Source organism: Lithobates pipiens, unplaced genomic scaffold (genome assembly GCF_037356315.1).
Source record: "Lithobates pipiens isolate NorthernLeopardFrog02 unplaced genomic scaffold, aLitPip1_a1.2 Scaffold_18, whole genome shotgun sequence".
In the NCBI taxonomy this organism is placed as follows: domain Eukaryota; kingdom Metazoa; phylum Chordata; class Amphibia; order Anura; family Ranidae; genus Lithobates; species Lithobates pipiens.
In genome coordinates this window covers 577,496,674-577,518,951 of record NW_027507758.1, presented here as the reverse complement: position 1 = coordinate 577,518,951, position 22,278 = coordinate 577,496,674, and the positions used below count along the sequence as shown (strand labels likewise).

At 42.4% G+C, this 22,278-nt stretch overlaps 1 protein-coding gene across 1 annotated transcript in view; it reads right to left on the bottom strand.

The window, feature by feature from the left end:
• LOC143989077 (cytochrome P450 2K4-like) overlaps positions 1–19,165 on the bottom strand; it is a 43,615-nt gene extending 24,450 nt beyond the window's left edge. Inside the window, exons 1-4 of the mRNA XM_077489088.1 lie at positions 18,973–19,165; positions 16,362–16,524; positions 10,928–11,077; positions 8,099–8,259 (exon numbers count right to left, since the gene is read on the bottom strand). Coding sequence (XP_077345214.1) covers positions 8,099–8,259; positions 10,928–11,077; positions 16,362–16,524; positions 18,973–19,155 — 657 coding nt within the window. The 5' untranslated portion in view covers positions 19,156–19,165. The remainder of the gene's footprint in view (positions 1–8,098; positions 8,260–10,927; positions 11,078–16,361; positions 16,525–18,972) is intronic.
• Between the last annotated feature and the right edge of the window lie 3,113 nt (positions 19,166–22,278).

The following is a 22,278-nucleotide window of genomic DNA, read 5'->3' as shown; positions in this document are numbered from 1 at the left end:
GAGGGGGGGGAGTAGAGAATGAGAGGGGCATAAGAAGGGCTTGGTATGGTCCGTAACATGAAGCTAGAGGGACATCTGTCTTAGTCAGATAAGGGGATCCATCCGAGGGATAAGGTCTGGGCCCAAAGTATGAGGGGATGGATCCGCTCCAGAAAAGTCTAGGGGTAAATGATAAGACCAGTTAGGTAACAGATTTCCTAGGTTGCGTCACGTCACGTCATGTAGTTTCCTGATAGAATGCCTAGGGTAAAGGCTGTATTGGTGGGTTGTTGGGGGTCTGTGTCGTTGGAGTGTAGTGGTATGTGTGTGTGCCTAGGTTGGGATGTCAGGGATGAGGAATAGTTCAGAGGAGGGGGAACTGTCAATCTTGAAAATCACTGAGATAATATAGTCAGCTGTGAAGAGGATAATCCAGCATATAGTTCAAAGTTACTGACAAATGTTCATATGTATAGATGAGCTTCAAAATATGATAGGCATCTAGACTTGTGATCAGTCATGTCCAATCATGGCTGATCACAATGTAAACAGGAAGAACCGTTGATCAGCTTTTCCTCACTCGTGTCTGACAGTCGCGAGCAGAGGAAAGCTAATTGTCTGTTCTCCTGAAGGGGGGAGGTCTGTGCTGATTGTTTATCAGCACAGCCCCCCCTTTCGGATCCCGTCCAGGACCTCCATCATGCCGCCCAGGACCACCAGAATGGCCATGCACACTCGACCACCAGGGAAATGCAAATCTGTGCCAAGGCAGCTACCAATGAATGCCCAGGTAGCTGCCAATCAGTGCCCACTCACAATGCCTGCCAGTTCCACCAGGGATGCCTATTAGTGCCGCATATCAGTGCTGTATATCAGTGCCCATGAGTGGCCATCAGTACCATGTATCAATGCCCAGCAGTGCCACTTATCAGTGCCCATCAGTGTCCAGCAGTGCCACCTATCAGTGCCACCCATAAGTATCTATCTTTGCAGTCTTTCAGTGCCCATCAGTGTCGTCCATCAGTGCCCATCAGTGTCCAGCAGTGCCACCCATAAGTATCTATCTTTGCAGTCTCAGTGCCCATCAGTGTCGTCCATCAGTGCCCATCAGTGTCCACCAGTGCCACCCATGAGTGTCCATCAGTGCCGCCTATCAATGCCCATCAGTGCTACCTATCAGTGCCACATATCAGTACCCATTGTTGGTGCCCGTCAGTGCCTATCAGTGCCCGTCATTGCTGCCTTAACAGTGCCCATCAGTGAAGGAGAAAACGTACTTAGTTACAAAATTTTATAACAGAAACAAAAGCATAACTTTAATTTTTTTCAAACTTTTCAGTATATTTTTTTATTCGTTTAGCAAAAAATAAAAACCGTAGAGGTTATCAAATACCACCAAAAGAAAGCTCTATTTGTGGGAACAAAATGATAAAAATTCTGTTTGGGCACAGTGTAGCATGGCCATGCAATAGTCATTTAAACAGTGACAGCGCAGAAAGCTGAAAATTGGCTTGGGCTTGAAGGGGGGCAAGTGCCTGATATTGAAGCATAACATTTTCTGTGATTTTTTTTCACACAGTATTTGTGCAGCGATTTTTCAAACGCAATTTTTTTGGAAACAAAAAAACTTTTTTGAAATTCTACTGCACTAAAACACACTATATTTCCCAAATGTTTGATAAAATATAAAAGATGATCTTATGCCAAAAACAACATGCTTTAGAATTGCATACAACCGTGCAGCGGCGACAAACTACATACATTTTTAAAAGCATTTAAAAGCCTTTATGGGTTACCACTTTAGATTTGCTGAGGAGGTCTACTGCTAAAATTACTAACCTTGATCTGAACTTTGCGGTGATACCTCACATGCATGGTGCAATTGCTGTTTACATATGACAAGAGACCGACGCTTGCATTTGCGCAGGAGCACGGGGGGGATGAGGATGCTTTCTTTTTTTTTCTTAAAGGGGTTGTAAAGGTTCATTTTTTATTTTCTAAATAGGTTCCTATAAGCTAGTGCATTGTTGGTTCACTTACCTTTTCCTTCGATTTCCCTTATAAATGTTTTTTTTCCTTTGTTTTCTTTGTCTGAATTTCTTACTTCCTGTTCCTCCTCAGTAAGCTGTTCAGTAAGCTGTTCTGGCTGACTAACCACGAGCTCGGATGATGGTGAGAAGTTTACTGAGGAGAAACAGGAAGTGAGATATTCAGACAAAGAAAAAAAAAACATTTAGAAGGGAAATCGAAGGAAAAGGTAAGTGAACCAACAATGCACTAGCTTAGAGGAACCTATATAGAAAATAAAAAACAAACCTTTACAACCCCTTTAATTATTTGCCTTTTTTATTTTGCTTTTACACTTTCATTTTTATTTATTTTTTATAATTTTTTTTGTTATCACAGAAAATGTAAATATCCCCTATGATAGCAATAGGTAGTGACAGGTACTCTTTTTAAAAAAAATTGGGTCTATTAGACTCTGGATCTCTCCTCTGCCCTAAAAGCATCTGACCACACCAAGATCGGTGTGATAAGATGATTTCCCAATTTCCCAATGGCGCAGTTTATATCCGGCGAAACCGAAGTCATGAAATGCTTGTGGCTTCCGGGTTTCTTAGGCCATAGAGATGATTGGAGCTGTTCTGATCTAGCTCTATGGTCAGCTGGCGGAGCCACCGACTGCATTATCAGGTTCCCTGGTGGGACAGGAGAGCCTGAGAAACCCAAGGAAGCTGACAGGAAGGGGACGTTCCCTCCCACTGCTTGTAAAAGCAGTCTAGTGGCTAATTAGCTGATAGGATTGCTTTTACACGAAAGCCAACCGCTGGCTGAAAAGAACGATACAAAGATTATACCTAAACCTGCAGGCATCATTCTAGTATAACTGCTCAAAGTTCAGCAACATACCAGTACGTTGCTGATCCTTGTTGTACATATATTGTTCTTTTATTTCATGCAGCCCGTGGGCTGAATGAATAAAATATATTGATCGGTGGGTGTGGCCTGCATTAGAATACCGCCCTGCATCCACCCATTTCTAATGATGGGCATACATGCACCATTTTTTTTAACTGCGGTGGTGAAATCACTTATGTATCATCAGAGCAAATGCTGTTGCTGTCAAGATAAATAAATCAGTGCTGCAGCTGAATGGCGTACCTGAAAAGAAAATAATGGTTAACAATAAAACACAGTAAACAGTAAAGTATAAAAGAATTACATACCTGAAAAGCAAACATGATAAAACATAGTAAACATAGTAAAAAGAGCAGAATAGAGAGAGAGAGCAATAAAACCCACAACTATTTTTGGCTTTTTATTATATATATATATATTTTTTACACTCTTATTTGTAACTGTAGCGGTTTCAGGTTTGGGTCTCTCAAAATGCGATGGCATCTTTGGAGACCCTGTGAAAGTGTGTCCTAGTCTGTGCTGTACCCTACACTAATACTCTACTATAGTGTGTGGTAGTGTTCAAAACATTCACCAATGCATAGATCAGGATGGTCAGGACAGGAGGGACAATAACAGCGGGTGTCACGCCTATATTCGCGCTTGCTACAGACACAACATCTTATTTGGAGTGATCGTTGGGTAGGGGTACCAGGGAGGACATACAGAAAATGCCTCCCATGCAGCCGGCTTACTGAATTTGCATTGGGAAGTTGGGGTACAGCACCATCTGGAAACAGAAGGGCTGTGACGATCTCTTCCTGGAATTTAAGGAAGCATCCAGTTCGCCCTGACACTTTGTATAGCACATGAGCCTTCAGCAGAGCCAATTGGAATAAGTATACAGACGCTCTTTTATACCAGCGTCTTGCCTTACAGGCAATTAAGTATAGTGCCATCAACTGGTTGTTGAGATCCACCCCTCTCATATTAAAGGTTGTATTCATGGACACAGAGGGGTTTCTCCACAACACCAGTCGACCGTTTGAATTTGGGCTGTCGTGTCTGCGTGAAAGGGAGGACAGAACAAAAACATTCTGTGAATCCCTCCACTTCACTGTGAACAAATTATTACTTCTCAAGCAGGCTCTCTCCCCCTGCCTAAGACAGGAATCTACAAGCTGCTACGGTAAGCCCGGCGATTAGATTGCATGGTGCTACATGCACCAAATCCATGATCATACAAGTGACTACACAGTGGCATATAGAGGTCAGGGGCGGACTGACCATTGGGACACTCGGGCACTGCCCGAGAGCCCCAAGCCACTAGGGGGCCCCATCAGGGTTGCCAGCCTCTATAAAACCAGGGACAGTATGTGTCTGTGTGTATACTGAATATGTGTGTGTGTGTGTGTATGTATATTGTGTGGCCCCATAATCTCCTTTTGCCCGGGGGCCCCATAATCTTCTATTGCCCGGGGGCCCCATAATCTTCTATTGCCCATGGGCCCCATGAGTTGTCAGTCCGCCCCTGATAGAGGTAATATATGGTGGGTGCCCTGACGCTATAAAAAACGAACGAACTAACCAGCGTCACCCATGGCACTATTACGGTGATCACCACTGACAGGGGGTTGAAAGGGTTAACTAGGGGCACACTGGGAGGTTAAAACCTTTATTAGGTAATATATGGGGGTACCTGATGCTATAAAAACCTGACGGTGAAACTAATCAACTAGCTGGCTAACTAGCGTTACCCGTGGCACTATTATGGCGATCAGAAAAAAGATCTATTAGTGATACTAAGACAGGGGGGTGAAAGGGTTAACTGGGGGGGCGATCAAGGGGTTAAACCTTTATTATGGAGGTTTGAGGGGTACCCTAGACCTAATGAGATCTACTACTAATTTCCCTAACACTGATTAGAGTCACAAGTGACACCAATGTAATGATCAGTGAAAAATTTGAAAAGGGCAACCGGGGGGGGGGGATCAGGGGGTGACAAGTGTACCTACGTGTATTGGAGTTAGTGTAGTGTTGTGCAACTCATGTCAGGTTAGAGTTACAGAGGAGGTCCAGTGCTAGAATTATTGTCTGGCAATCATGGCAATATCTCACATGTGTCTTTTGAACACCGTTTACATATGCGGGTGCGATTTCCGTATGCGTTTTCTTTGCTGAGCAAGTTCGTGGGGATGGGGGCGCTTTACATTTTTTATTTTATTTATTTTTAGATCATTAAATTGTGTTAAAAAAAAAAAAAAAAATCACTTTTATTGCTGCCACAAGGAATGTAAACATCCCTTGTGACAGTAATAGGTGGTGACCGGTATTCTTTATGGAGGGATCGGGGGTCTAAAAGACCTCCAATACCTCCTTTGCACTTCAAAGTATTCAGATCGCTGAAAATTTCAATTCTGAATACTATATTTTTTTTTAAATCCGGCTCCATTGACAGCCGAATAAAAACAGGAAGTGACGTTGTGACGTTGCTTCCATGTTTACATTCAGGAGACTGGCACAAAGCCGTTTTCGACTTCGTGCCAGTCTCTCTCTAGCCGCTGGAAGTGGCGGATCTGGTCTCCCAGTGGGACAAGAGGCATGGTCAGAGTGGTGGGAGGTGGCCGGAAGGGGAGATGTCCTCCGGGATAACAATCAAACGGCTTTTATGATGACTTTTTATGATGATGCCTACAGCTGCGGGCATTATCCCGGTATAACCCCTGAAAGCCAAGGCCGCATATCTATGTATGTTTGGCGCGAAGGGGATAAAATGCAGATGCCTATGACAATATGGGAGATAATATACTTCTTCTAAACAAGACGAGAAGATCATAGTTATGGTTCAAGAAAATATTGTAAGCTAAATTCAATATTTAACGTTTACAAACTATGATTCCGAAGGGGTTAAATAGTTAAATATTGAATTCAACTTACAACCTTTTCTTGAACCATAACTATGATCTTCTCTTCTTGCTTAGGAGAAGTATATTATCTTAATTTCTCCCATATTATCATAGGCGTGCTGGTACTTGATCAATCTGCATTTTAATACCCATTTCCAAACCTCTATTACATTATACTTAACTATAGGTGTGTTTGGAATGAATGTTTTTTACTTATCAACTACCTGGCCAAAAAAACTATAATATTATTATTCTTCTTCTTAGCCCCTTGAAATATACCCGCACTGTTTTGATACTTTTATTTTTGGAAGACTGAAACAACTAAACAGAAAGGCAGTTGCCCTTTAAGGCCATCATTTTGAAAAGGGAGGAGCATCCCAATTATAAGCCCACTGACCAGTCCGTTGCATCGTTCTGAGGAAGCTCACACAACTGAGCGAAATGCATAAACACCAGTGTTTAGCAGCCTGGTCCTGGAGCCACATACATGTAGCGTATATTCGCTCCACTCATAACCGCATGAAGCGGGGCCACTACTGAGTATCAGTGTACATCTACAGCCAGGAAAAGGATGACTGCTTCCACTACCTGAATAGCCCCAGGCACTTGCTTTTTTGGACATCTGAGGAGTCAATCGGTACCGGACTAAGGAAACAAGCAGCACGGCGGCTAAGATTGTGTCAGGGATGCTGCAGTCCCGTCATTTTAAACTTTCTCCATGCATTGTATATGCTAAATCCCATGCCACCTGGCTGTTGGGGCTTCCTGCAACAGGGACCAAATATCTATAGTATATGCTTTCTTATAACCAAGTCTAGATGTCTATCATATTTTGAAGCTCATCTATACATATGTACATTTTTCAGTAACTTTGAACTATATGCTGGATTATCATCTTTGCAGCTGACTGTATTATCTCACTGATTTTCAGGATTGACATTTCTGTTTTTTTCCTACTGTGACACCCTGTGACACCACTACTTCCTCTCTACTTAGGAGATTCCCGTTTTTGTGGTATATCCATACCTGTTGTCACTGGAGGCTAATTTTACACTTTCAACACTGAGTCTACCCACGTTCCCCTGCAAATGTGCTGAGTGTCTGTGTATGCAAGTGAGCCCGGGCTGCTATGTTTTCCACTTTTATTGTGACAACGTTGTCATGATTTTTTAATATTGGTGACGCATTTACTGTTATTGTGGCTAATAGTCATACATTATTGGAATTGTAAATACAAATTATCCCTGCACCAACCAAATGTATAAAGAGGGGCGGGTACCGCTGCAGACATTGAGGGGAATATCAGAACCCAGATAAACAAAGCAAAAATTGAATAGTGCTGCACTGTACAAGTAAGGTGCAGAAGTGGAAAAAAATGTCGGGCTATATTAACAAGAGGCAATAATACACATAAGAGTTTTGAATGGAGTGCAATAAACGCAAATACTTAAATGAAAAAAAAAAAAAACAACGCTATCTTCAGTACAACATAAGAAAAAAAGGAAAGTCACAGTATATGCCACAAAGTGTGACTGTAAAAAGACCCTTTTCCAGAAAAAGTTCAAAATTTATAGTGACTCAATATAGAACCAAAAAATAAACGTATAAAGGGCTGGTGCTAGTGAACGTTGTAGACAAGTTCATATATATAATAAATCACAGTATATTAGAAAAAATATGTAAATCCAAAAAAATATATAAATCCAGAAGATTAAAATGAAATCAAAGTCCGTGCAACAATTATTCCTCAATAATACAGTGCAACTTGTGGTGACAAAATGTCTATAAAAAATTAAAAATATAAAGTGCTGGTAAACATTTCTGTGGTGCAGTGCCGGTGATGGGTGGCTTCTCCCCTTCCGTGAAGCTAAATTAATAGGTGTCCCCTTACCTTACTGCTGTAAGGTAACAGCATATACAAACAGGCTTTGTAGTGGAACAACTGTATATCCCCTGGAAAGTGTCCCCAATAAGGTCTCACAGGTGACTTCATCAGGGGATCTGCACTCCATTCAAAACTTGTATGTGTATTATTGCCTCTTGTTAATATAGCCCAACATTTTTTCCACTTCTGCACCTTATTTGTACAGCGCAACACTATTCCATTTTTTCATTATTGGAATTGTGTCTCTTTTCTATTAATAAACTTTGTATCTATGCCTCTGTGAGTTCCATATCGAAGCCCCTTTACAAACCTGCTTGGCTTGCTTTCTTTTCTTTGCACATTTGCTAGTATATTCATATATCACTTAAAAAAGCCCAATTGACCGGTATTCAGTCAAGATATGAATGAATTGCAGTAAAGATGAACTTACGAAAACCATTGGGCTTCCCATGATTTTGACGTTATCGTTAATGATTGTCAAAAGCCTCTGAAGTTTTGGATCATCGTACTCAAAGCGATGGCCCATTAGGATAGAAACAATGATATTGGCTACAGCAGCATTCACGATCGCACAGTTATCGAATGGTGCTCCTGCAAGAAGAGCAAACATTTGCCAAAAACCTGCTTAAAACCAATATGATTCACTAAAAGGAAAGTAAAGGATAGTAAAGGGAAAAAAAAAATCAGCATATAGAAGATTCAAGGAAACAGGAGTTGTAGCTAAACAAGAAGATTATAAGAATAAACAAAAAGGAGGCCAAACACATTATCAGTGCTGCCAAAGCATAGAAAGAGTAGGACATTGCTAAATCTATTAGGAAAGGAGATAAAACCTTTTTTTAGGTACATTAGTGATAGAAAGAAAAAATACAATGGGATCACTGAAATGAAAACTGGGCACAACACACATGTTGAGGGAGACCTGGATGTAGCAAACCATTTACCTCTGTTCAGTCTTCTCATAAATAAATTGTACTAACAATAACAAGTTGAGAAATTATATTAGTTCTAGTAATGAAGGTTAAATTTTGGGGATTTCTGGAGACAAAGGTAGCAGAGAAACTGGCTCAGTTAAAACTTAATAAAGCAATGAGCCCTGATAGTATTCATCCCAGGGTTCTAAAAGAACTTTGAGATATAGTTGTGGGACCATTAAAGAGGAAGTAAACCCTGATGGGTTTTACTTCCTCTTTATTTCCCTGCATAGGTAAAGCATAATGGGCTACTATGCATCGAAAAGTAGCCCATTATGTGTCACTTACCTGAAACCGAAGCCTGCGTTCTCACCGTTTTCCCCACTCGAAGCGCGCATCCATCTTCACCCCTCTTCCTTCCAGGGCCACGAACTCCGGCTCTGTGACTGACGGGAGTCGCGTGATGTCACTCCCACGCATGCGAGCCATTAGTTACGGCATGCCCCCCTTTAGAAATGGCTCAATCTGCCCTTTCTAAAGTGTGCATGCGCCGTAGACCTTGGCACATGGCTTTATTGTAAATATGTTCTAAAATGTGGATATTTCCAGCACCTACAGGTAAGTCTTAATATAGTATATATAATATTTAATCAATCTCTTCTGACAGGTAAAGTTCCCCATGACTGTCAGACAGATAATATTGTACCTATCCACAAAAAGGGCAGCAAGGTAGAACCTGGGAATTACAGGTCGGTGAGTTTAAAATCAGTTGTGGTTAAGTTATTGGAATCACTCCTGAAAAGGAGGATCACTGATCACCTAAAAATACACAACTTGCTGGACCCAAAGCAGCCTGGCTTTACTGAGGGCAGATCATGTCAGACTAATCTGACTGAATGTGTTGACTACATTACCAGTGTTTTGGATGGTGCTGTGGACATAGCATATCTTGATTTCAGCAAGGCATTTAAAAAAGTTACACCCCCAGAATATCAACGCACTATGCAATTACACACCAACTGAGCAGGCGCATCCCTTCTCCCCTCTGGATTTTACGCCTATAAGAAACGTGGGGGGGGGGGGGGGGGGTTATTTATATATATATATATATATATAACTTTTTTTTCCCCTCCATTGGTTTAACTAGATGGACTTGTGACAGCTTTTTTCAGCCAGACTATGTAACTATGTAACCTTCAAAATGATAACCTACTGTGCGGGTTGCAGCACAACCTTATCCGCTTGAATGAGTCGCGATCTATGGCAGTATCACTTCCTGAAAGTTGGATGCCATTTAGTTTTTGCCTCAGCATGTTCATAGGCTGAGTGACTGCATACCCTAGTTAAAGTGGGCAGTTATAATGTGGTAGAACCATGGCTCAACGTGCTGCTAATACATTTAACCAGGAGAAAGGAGCTGAAAATTAGAGCTATTGCCCATATGAACTAATAGAAATGAAAAAAAAAAAATTGATTGGGTGATATGGGTCACTCAGCTTTTGTGCTTCTTTTCCTTAAAGGGGTTGCAAAGGTTTGTTTTTTATTTTCTAAATAGGTTCCTTTAAGCTAGTGCATTGTTGGTTCACTTACCTTTTCCTTCGCTTTCCCTTCTAAATGTTTTTTTTCTTTGTTTTTTTTGTCTGAATTTCTCACTTCCTGTTCCTCCTCAGTAAGCTGTTCAGTAAGCTGTTCTGGCTGACTAAACACCGCTCGGATGATGGTGTGAAGTTTACTGAGGAGAAACAGGAAGTGAGAAATTCAGACAAAGAAAAAAAACATTTAGAAGGGAAATCAAAGGAAAAGGTGAGTGAACCAACAATGCACTAGCTTAAATGAACCTATTTAGAAAATAAAAAAACAAACCTTTACAACCCCTTTAAGTTGTAATGAGTCTGCCCCATAATGTACTGCAGATCAGTGTGGCCATGTATTGGACTGCATATACTAAACCATGAGGTTGTGATTTAAACAGCTCCCTATAGGTGGCAGCAGAAGACAAGGCTGTCTCCCCATCGCATCTGTGCTATTTTCTCTATGTTTTAGTACTAAGTAGCAAAAAAAAAAAGTGTAGAAGGTTTGGTATTTTACTTTCTTTACACAGTAATTTGAATTAAGCTGTAAGCTCTTATAAGCAGGGCCTTCTTAACCCCCTCGTATTTTATTGTATTGTAACTGTAACATCACAGGCAAATAAGAGCTGCCTTGTATGGTGTATAAGGCAGTACCCATAGTGGCAACATTTTAAAGACAAACAGCCAATCAGATTCCATGATTGGACAGTGTGACATTATGTGACACAGAAAATCTATAAATTTGTAGCAACAAAACCAGAACTCATAACTGACCTTTGTAAGATTTAAAGATGTTTACCAAATTTTTGCACTCTTCCAAGATCTTATCTTCTATTGTTTTCTTCCCCATCCCCAAATCTCGCAGCGTAGACAGAGCGAATCGTTTCATGACTTTCCAGTTATTACCATTAGAAAATATAATACCTAAAAAAATAAAAAAATAAAAATAACATGCACAACCTATTAGAACAAAGTGATTGTAAACCTAAAAGCTTTCTTTTTTATGTTTAAAAATATGTGCTCCATAATCTTCAGGTAAAAAACTCTGCAACCAATTCATCAAACAATCTGCTTAAAGCAGAGGTCCACCCTAAAGTGGACCTTCCGCTCATTGGAATCCCCCCCCTCCGGCGCCACAATTGGCACCTTTCAGGGGGGAGGGGGGTGCAGGTACCTGTACAGTACAGGTATCTGCACCCACTTCCGGTGTAGATTCTGCAGAAGGTACGCCCCTTTCCGCAGAATCTACGCCCCTTTCCGAAAGTCCCCCGCTGCCTGCTGGGAAACACACAGATCCCAGAGACAGCGGGGACCATCCTTATTGCGCAGCGCGACTCGCGCATGCGCAGTAGGGAACCGGGAAATGAAGCCGAAAGGCTCCACTTCCTGATTCCCACACACAAGATGGCGGCGGCAGCACCCGAGAGACGATTGAGAGATCGGCTTCGGGTGCCAACATCGCGGGCACGCTGGGCGGGTAAGTGTCACTATTTAAAAAAAAAAAACGGCGGACTCCCGCTTTAAAGTGATATTAAACCTGTATTAGATGCCGAGGGTAGGACTTACCCTAAATTTTTTTTTACATTTAATTTTGTGAGCGATTTTAATCATGTCCAGAATAAAACATTAAAAATGCACAATTCTATTAAAAAATGCCTGAAGGGATGCCTTAAAACTTAAGTGCAGCCTAATTAATAAACAAAAAATTTAGTACAGGGGACATTAAAGGTGTTGTAAAGGTTTGTGTTTTTTCACCTTAATGCATCCTACTTACCTGAGCCCATTTACCTTCTGCGCTTGCCTCCGAAGTCCTCTTTGCCGCTCAGCCTGGCCGTTGATTGGGTAGAGTGGATGGATTGACAGCAGCGCAGCCATTGGCCTGCACTGCTGTCAATCACATCCAATGACGCGGCTCGCTGGGGGGCGAGGCCAAGTGATACAGTGAGCGGCTATAGGTGCCGGCTGTATCATGGGAGCGTGCCCATAAGAACTAACCACCATGCAAGATAGCTCGCATAAAGGTGGTTATTTCTTGCGGGGAGGAGATCAAACAGCCACCGAGGGACCCCAGAAAGTGCCATTTGGGGCCACTCTGTGCAAAACGAGCTGCACAGTGAAGGTAAGTATAACATGTTTGTTATTCAAAAAGAAAAAAAAATTACCTTTACAACCCCTTTAATTACAGTCAGTAGGTTACCGTATATACTCGAGTATAGGCCGACCCGAATATAAGCCGAGGCCCCCAATTTACCCCCAAAAAAACTGGCAAACTTATTGACTCGTGTATAAGCCGAGGGTGAGACATGCCTGTCCATCCCTGTGTGTGTGTCCGTCCATCCCTGTGTGTCCGTCCATCCCTGTGTGTCCGTCCATCCCTGTGTGTCCGTCCATCCATCCCTGTGTGTGTGTGTGTCCATCCATCCATCCATCCCTGTGTGTGTGTGTCTCCATCCATCCATCCATCCATCCCTGTGTGTGTGTGTCTCCATCCATCCATCCCTGTGTGTGTGTGTCTCCATCCATCCATCCATCCCTGTGTGTGTGTGTATCCATCCATCCCTGTGTGTGTGTGCGTCTCCATCCATCCATCCGTGTGTGTGTGTGTGTGTGTGTGTGTGTGTGTGTGTCCAGCCTACCTGTGTCCCGAGCCTTTGTCCCGAGCCTCCGTCCCGTGCCTTGCCTCCTTGCCTCCATCCCGTGCCGTGCCTTGCCTCCGTCCCGTGTCGTGCCTTGCCTTGCCTCCGTCCCGTCCCGTCCCGTGCCGTGCCTTGCCTTGCCTCCGTCCCGTGCCCTCTTCGTCGGCGCCTCGGCGGCCATTGTAAAATTCAAAAGCCGCGCCTCCGCCTTCGCCTGTGATAGGCGGAACACTGAATTTCCCAGCAGCCTGTGTTCCGCCTATCACGGACATCGTATCATCCTCGTCCGTAGTACGAGGATGATACGATGTCCGTGATAGGCGGAACACAGGCTGCTGGGAAATTCAGTGTTCCGCCTATCACAGGCGAAGGCGGAGCCGGAGGCGCGGCTTTTGAATTATAGAATGGCCGCTGTCTGTCTGCTCGACACGCTGATCGAGCGGGCAGACAGCGATGACTCGAGTATAAGCCGAGGGGGGCACTTTCAGCCTCAAAAAAGAGGCTGAAAATCTCGGCTTATACTCGAGTATATACGGTATGTCCCTTGTGTTGATGTCTCTTCTTAGAGAAGCTAGGTGGAAAGAGCAGGCATAGTCAGGCTCTCTTGTCGAGATCTTGTGACAGCCCCTTAGTTGTATTAACTTCTATTACATTGGACAATTATGGAGGTAGGGGTAGGGGCCATGGACAGTGGAGGATCTCAACTAAAAGAAAGGGCACCAGCACAAGGTATATATCCTTCTGACTGTATGTTATGTCCCTTGTGCTGATTTTTCTGAATTTTATTTTGCCTGCACTTCAATACCAGACACTTCCATCCCCCTCCTGCCCAGGCCAAATTTCAGCTATCAGCACTGTCACACTTTTGTTTGAGTACAGTGTTTCATGACTGTACAATTGCCAATTAAAGCGGTTCTCCACCCTAAAGTGGAAGTTCCACTAATCTGATCTCTCCCCCCCTCCGGTGCCACAATCGGCACCTTTCAGGGGGGAGGGGGTGCAGTTACCTGGATAATCCAGGTATCTGCACCCACTTCCGGGACAGACCGCCGCAGACCCCCGCAGATGCCCTGCCCTGTTCCAGAGTGCTCTGGATCTCAGACTGGGGAAGGTTCATCTTCCAACAGGACAGCAACCCTAAGCACATAGCCAAGATAACACAGGATTGGCTACAGGACAACTATGTGAATGTCCTTGAGGGGCCCAGCTAGAGCCCAGACTTTAACTGGTTGAACATCTCTGAAGAGCTCTGAAAATGGCTGAAAATGACACTTCCCATCCAACCAGAGGCTGCTTGAGTGGTCCTGCAAAGAACAATGGGAGAAACCACCCACAAATAGGTGTGCCAAGCTTGTAGCATAATACTTAAAAAGACTTGAGGCTGTAATTGGTGCCAAAGGTGATTCAACAAAGTATTGAGCAAAGGCTGTGAATATTTATGTACATGGGATTTTTTTTTTCCATTTTTTTATCTTTAATACATTTGCAAAGATTTCAAACAAACTTCTTTCATATTGCCATTATGGGGTTTTGTTTGTAGAAAAATAATGAATTTAATCCATTTTGGAATAAGGCTGTAACATAACAAAATGTGGAAAAAGTGAAGCACTGTGAATACTTTCCAGATGCACTGTATGCTAAAAAAAAACCATCAAATTACAATAAAATATGCATCATAGGGTAGATGGTTTATTACATTTGAGTTTTTTTCTTTTTGTGAAGTCCTACATGTTTAACTATTTAATTTGCAGTACTATAAAAAATTTAGTTTCTCAACCTTTTTTCATTCAAGGCACCCTTTAAAATGATGCACCTTATTCTAAATGTAAAAAATTAAACTAATAGTTTTACATAATGCAGCAGCATCCACGTATGTTGGCCCCCCAATATTAGAGATAATTTATTCCTCCACATTTGTAAACTAAAAAACTGTTAGGATGCCAGTGGCTAGCCTGCACAGTGCCCAAGTTGCACCATAATGCACAATAAAAACCTATGGCTTTGTGTAAAAAAAGGCAGGCTTGATCCACTCGCTGGCTTGTTGATAACTTTTGAGTATTTGCACCAGAAACAGGCAAAAAATTTGTGCGAACATCATTAAAGTCTACGGGACACGTACATTAAAAGTGTTAATTTTAAAGGCTTATATGCATGTTATTGCCATAAAAAGTGTTTGGGGACCTGGGTCCTGCTCCAGGGGACATGCATCAATGCAAAAAAAGTTTTAAAAACACTGTTTTTTCAGGAGCAGTGATTTAAATAATGCTTAAAGTGAAACAATAAAAATTAAATATTCCTTTAAATATGGTGCCTGGGGGGGTCTCCTTAGTCTGCCTGTAAAGTAGTGCATCTTTCCTGTGTTTATAACAGTACCACAGCAAAATTACATTTCTAAAGGAAAAAATGGCATTTAAAAAATGCTTGCGGCTGTCATGTATTGTTGGATCCCGGCAATATAGATAAAAATCTTTGAAAAAAAAAAACAGCACCCTTTGGGTCTGGTGTGATCTTAAGGGAAACTCCGTACCAAAAAAAAATTGCTTGGGGGTCGCCGCAAAATCCACTAGGCCCTTCAGGTCTGGCATGGATTTTAAGGGGAACTCTGGGACAAAATGTAAAAAAAATGGCGTGGTGGTCCCCCCAAAATCCAGACCCTTATCCAAGCATGGAACCTGGCAGGCCAAAGGAAAAGGGGGGGCGAGAGAGCGCACCCCTCCTGAACCGTACCAGGCCACATGCCCTCAACAAAACACTTTGTCTCCATGTTGATGGGGACAAGGGCCTCTTCCCCACAACCCTTGCCCGGTGGTTGTGGGGGTCTGCAGGTGGGGGGCTTATCGGAATCTGGAAGTCCTCTTTAACAAGGGGACCCCCAGATCCCACCCCTTATGTGAATGGGTATCGGGTACATTGTACCCCTATTCATTCACCAAAACAAAATGTAAAAAAAGTAAAATTTACACTAAACAGTTTGGGGCAGTTGCTTTATTTAAAAAAAAAAAGTCCTGAGATATCCAGTCAATGTGTTGTGATCTCGCAGCACATTGACGGTTACGCCGTTCATTATGGGGCGTTCCGCGGGTGCTTGAATTTCCCACAAACACCCCATAATGTTCTAAATTCCACGAACGGCCGAACACCCAATGTTCGAGTCAAACTTGCATTCAATTCAAACATCAGACTCATCCCTATTTTTGGGCATATCTCAATTATAGTTAACCAGTTCCAGGGACAAACATCACATCCACATCCTGCATTATACACTACTAGATAGGAGGGGAGACTCCCTCCAATAGAAAAGGTAAGACATTTTAGGGTGTGAGGTTGTCACTGAGGTAAGAACAGAAGCAAAATTCTTTAAAAAATTGTTTTATTGTACAAATATGAATAAAAACATAAGAACATATAGATGTTTTTGGGCATTTTGCACCAACTTTGGCGAAGCAGCCCTGAAGACTCCAAAGGACACTCAAGAGTGCCCCGGCACCCTGGATGAAAAAAAGGCCAGTATACACCATTTTTCTGTATATATTTCAGCCATACAATAACAAAATATATACAAATATAGTTACCATGTTCCTTGGAAATGTCTAGAAAAACTGGCACATGGGGTCTCCCAGCAAACGCTTCAGCATGGTTAACCAGAGCATCTTTTACCGTCTCATAGCCACTGAGTACAACCATCTTCTGTGTCCCTATCTGTAGGCTGTACACTGAGCCGTACTTCTCAGCAAGCTGCAATATTACAAAGAAAAAAATAAATAGTTCAACATATGAGAAGCCAGTGGGTGATTCATCAGATGAATGGGCAGTTCTAGGTGATCTTTAACAGTTCAGAAAAAAAAAATAACTATTAAAACATTTCTTAAAAAAAAAAAAAAAAGGTACAGGTGTCGTATGTCCTATTCTATAACAACTAACACATAAACTGAAATGGAAATACTTTGAGAAGATTGAAGTCATTATACATATTACATTTTTACTATCCAATTAGTCAAAGCAATATATAATGGGAAACAGAACATTGCATCAAACGTGGGATTCAGTTGTTATTTGTTAACCATCCAGTTTACACTTTATGAACAAATATTGAATTTATTGGTATTATTCTATATCTACTGTATATGAATAGTTTTCCAGAACAAGAAGTTGGTTGTAGAGAACCATAATTGAGATGTGGGGACATTGGAAGAAATAATTTTCTTGTAAAAAGGAAGTAGAATCTTAAGCCCTTGTACACACGATCGGACATTCCGACAACCAAATCCGTCGGATTTTGTCCGACGGATTTTGTCCGAAACTGTTGCATACACACAGTCGGACAAAGTTGTCAGAAAATCCGATCGTACTTAACGTGATGACGTTATTTCGTTAGGACAGGACTACGTTCAGGCTAGTAGACAATAGCTTTGGTCTAGGAATTTGATCTGAGCATGCGTGGCACTTTGTCCGATCGGAATTCTCTACACATGATCGGACAAAGTCTGATGGGATCATGTTGTCGGAAAATTTTATAGCCCAGCTGGGAAACTTGGTCCGTCGCATACTCTGACGGAAACAGTCCGATGGAGCCCACACACTGTCGGATTATCCGACAACACGGTCCTATCGGACATTGTCCATTGGAATATCCGACCGTGTGTACAAGGGCTAAGAAGGAGTTTGAACTGATATGATACAGACTTGTCCTCAAAAGGAACTAGGAAATATAATTCTGCTATTCACAAAATATTAAGCATCATTCAGCCTGGTGGATTGTACCTCAGTAAATGAAAAAAAATAGGTCTGTTTTTCAAAAAACTCAAATTTGATTTTTTTTTTTTACTAGTAATGGCGGCGATCAGCGATTCTTAGCAGGACTGTGACATTGCAACAGACAAATCGTACACTAAGTGACACTTTTTGAGGGATCAGTGACACCAATGCTGGGATAAGTGCTAAAAAAATTCACCATCTCTATACTAATGACACTGGCAGGGAAGGGGTTAACATCAGGGGCAATCAAAGAGTTAAATGTGCTCCTAGGGAGTGCTTTCTAACTGTTGGGGGGTGATTTGGCTGTGATAAGACAGAGGTCCGTGTTCCTGCATAGCAGAAACATGAGATCTCTGTCTCCCCTACTAGCAGATATCAGTCTCTCTCATCAATGATTGGGAGCTCCCAATGGACATTGGGTCCGCCAGACCCGCTGAATGGCTCCTGATGTGTCCAATCTCAGTGAGAGTGGGTCGCCAGCAGTGTGCATGTGCACCCCAGACTAAGAAGTGTCAGATCACGTATCTAATACGTGATCTGGTGCAAAGCGGCCACCCTGCCGCAGTAAATCTGTGCGGGGCAGTTGTGAACAGGTTAATATAAAAGATAGGGCCTAATCTTACAAAGTGCACTTCTGTGCTTTACCATAACTTGCGTTATTGAGCTATAACAAACCTTAAAATAAACTGTGTGCCTTTTCTAACTTTAGAACATTGACAACATTTCCTGGATATGAATTATGCATTTTAGTGACCTTTTCACTTGTAGTTTGGAGTTTCACAAAAATATGGATTAGTACCCCTTTTAGGAGAACCCCACCCCTGGGTAGGAGCTAACCTATTCCTTATAATGCAAGATCGGAAGAACTGTAGAACTGAGCCTGATAGGAAGAGAGAGCCTACATAACACCACTATGTAGGTAAATACCACTAGGTATATCAATTCCCATGTTAAAAAAGGATGTAGTCTATATAGTAATGCTGTGTGTCAGGTGGAAGGTGGAAGAGTTGTACTAGCTGTGGGGAGGGCTTGATAACTCCCAGTGGGGACATTGTGAAACAGAGCTAGCTAATTCCTGTATGGCAGGCGAAAGCCGTGTTCATGTGAGTTCAGCATTAAGGTGGCATTCTAAACTTAGACTTAAGCTGGACAACTTGCACACCATGTAATACATGGCCATACTTATTACACCATTGACACTACTGCACTACAGACACAGTTTTGGTTAGAGTACACCTCTTCCAGATGTGCAGTATTTCTGAGCCGGCACCGTTGAGCTTGTACTAATCACCACCAAGCCTGCAGTTCTGTAACTTCACTTCCAGTGACAATGTCCATATGTTACTATTAGATACAGAAAACACACTTCTCCATTATTTTATGTGAAGGACATCTTTTAACTGTACATTTGTATAGCCAGAATCTTACCTTTTGAAATGTCACATAAGGTTTTTCCATGCTTATAATGTGCATATTTCCAATGATTGGAAAAGTAGGAGGTCCTGGGGGATAGTTTTGATGAACATTTTGCTTCTGTCCATATAGAACAATTGCCAGAAAAACACAGGTAACAATGCAGAGGATAACTGTTATTGGATCCATTAGATACATGTCTGTGACAACACCTAGAGATAAAGGGGAGAATAATAAGCTGAAGAGTAGGAATGGTCAAAAAGCCTCCACAAGTGAAAAATAGAAAACGTTATTCTTATGAAAAACAGTATATAAAAACATTTAGTCAAAATATGGATGCAAAGCTTGTATACGGTAAAAAATCTTGAAATTGGAAGCCATTTTTGTATCCAAACTCAAAAAGAAAAACATCAGCACAAGAGATATAACTTAGGCCGCGTACACACGGGCGGACTGTCTGACGGACTTGGTCCGCTGAAACGTGTTTCAGCGGACAATCCGCTCGTGTGTGGGCTTCAGCTGACTTTTTCAGCAGACAGTCTGGCGGACTAAGTCTTTCGGAATTTCCATAATATTGTCCGTCCAAACTTGGTTTCAGCGGACAGTCCGCTCGTGAGTAGGCAAGTTGGACGGACTAAGTATGGCGCATGCTCAGAAAGGATTTACACGGCCGAAGGTTGCATTGCAGTGTATTGGACGTCGTATTTCTAGTCCCGTCGTACGTGCTGTACACGTCATCGCGCAAGCTTTCAGCGGACTGTCTGTTCGTCGTGTGTGGTCAAGTCCGTTCATTCAAAAGTAGGACGGACTGTCTGTCGGATTGTCTGACGGACTTAGTTGGACGGACAGTCCGCCCGTGTGTACGCGGCCTTAGAGTCATTTGAATGTGTCTCTTGCGCTGATGCCTATTCTTTTAGATTAAATGCTCCTCCAAGGATATAGGAGCTGTAGTATGGCTTGTATGAATGGTGGAGCTGGGTGGTAAGTGTGGGCATAAACTGATTTTCATGATGAGAGTTTATGACAGCCCTTTAGTTCTATTTACTGCCATCAATGGATGGAGGAGAGTTTCATTTAAAAGAAGAGATATTAACACAAGGGACACAGCCTACTGACTGTAAGTTATGACGCTGCTTTTTCTGTTTTTTTTTATTTTGGTTGGGCTTTGTATTTAATAGTTTGATTATACAGTATCTCACAAAAGTAAGTACACCCCTCATATTTTTGTAAATATTTTTTCATATCTTTTCATGTGACAACACTGAAGAAATTACACTTTTCACAATGTAAAGTAGTGAGTGTACAGCTTGTATAACAGTGTACATTTACTGCCCCCTCAAAATAACTCAACACACAGCCATTAATGTCTAAACCGCTGGCAACAAAATTGAGTACACCCCTAAGTGAACATGTCCAAACCGGGCCCAAAGTGTTAATATTTTGTGTGGCCACCATTATTTTACAGCACTGCCTTAACCCTCTTGGGCATGGAGTTCACCAGAGCTTTGCAGGTTGCCACTGGAGTTCTCTTCCACTCTTCTATGATGACATCACAAAGCTGGTGGATGTTGGAGTTCCACCACCTTCCATTTGAACGCGCCCCACTGATGCTCAATTGGGTTTAGGTCTGGAGACATGCTTGGCCAGTCCATAACCTTTACCCTCAGCTTCTTTAGCAAGGCAGTGGTCATCTTGGAGGTGTGTTTGGGGTTGTTATCATGTTGGAATACTGCCCTGCAGCCCAGTCTCTGAAGGGACAGGATCATGCTCTGCTTCAGTATGTCACAGTACATGTTGGCATTCATGGTACCCTCAATAAACTGTAGCTCCCCAGTGCTGGCAGCACTCATGCAGCCCCAGACCATGATACCCCTACCACCATACTTGACTGTAGGCAGACACACGTGTCTTTGTACTCCTTACACTCTTAACACCATCTGAACCAAATAAGTTTATCTTGGTCTCATCAGACCATAGGACATGCTTAGTCTGCTTGTCTTCAGCAAACTGTTTGTGGCCTTTCTTGTGCATCATCTTTAGAAGATGCTTCTATCTGGAATGACAGCCATGCAGACCACGTTGATGCAGTGTGCAGCATATGGTCTGAGGCTCTGAGCACTGGCAGGCTGACGCCCCCACCCTTTCAACTTCTGCAGCAATGCTAGAAGCACTCATACGTCTATTTCCCAATGGCAATCTCTGGATATGATGCTAAGCATGTGCACTCAACTTCTGTGGTCGACTATGGTGAAGCCTGTTTTGGGTGGAACCTGTCCTGTTAAACCGCTGTATGGTCTTGGCCACTCTTCTTATAGCCTAGGCCATCTTCATGTAGAGCAACAATTCTTTTTTTTTCAGATCCGCAGAGTTTTATCCATGAGGTGTTGAACCTACAATGACCGGTATGGGAGAGTGAGAGCGATAACACCAAATTTAACACACCTGCTCCCACACCTGAGACCTTGTAACACTAACGAGTCACGTGACACCTGGGAGGGAAAAATGGCTAATTGGGACAAATTTGGACATTTTCACTTAGGGGTGTACTCACTTTTGTTGCCAGCGGTTTAGACATTAATAACTGTGTGTTGAGTTATTTTCAGGGGACAGCAAATTTACACTGTTATACAACCTGTACACTCACTACTTTACATTGAAGCAAAGTGTCAAAGTTGTCACATGAAAAGATATAATAAAATATTTGCAAAAATGTGAGGAGTGTACTCACTTTTGTAAAAATACTGTATGTGTGGTGGCTCCATTGGTATATTTACTTTATTCTCAGCTAATAATCCAGCTAATAACACACTTATTGTCTCGGAGTGGCTCTGCTCTTTGGAGGAGCAACAGAGCCACCCTTGTACAGACGCATTGTCAACCTGTGGAGAGGGCAAAGTTAGATGCACTTTACATGCAGTAAGTGACCAACAAATTAAAGCCGTTCTCCAGGTATGAAATTTTTAGAAAGTTACATTAGTCTGTATAGCCATCCATATACCATATACGTGGGACCCATCTAGAAGCTGGAAATCATTGTAATAGACTCTCAAGTGATCTCCACTTTCATCCAGATCCTGTGCTAAGTGGCTGCTCTGCTGCATTCTGAACACAGGAGGTCAATAAAGTAGAACAGCAGAGTGGCTTGCAGTATTGGCACATCTACTCTAATGCCCTGTACACACGGTCGGACATTCCGACGACAAAATCTGTCGGATTTTTTTCGACAGATTTTGGCCCAAACTTGTCTTGCATACACACGGTCTCACAAAGTTGTCGGAAAATCTGATCGTTCAGAACGAGGTGACGTAAACCACCTACAAC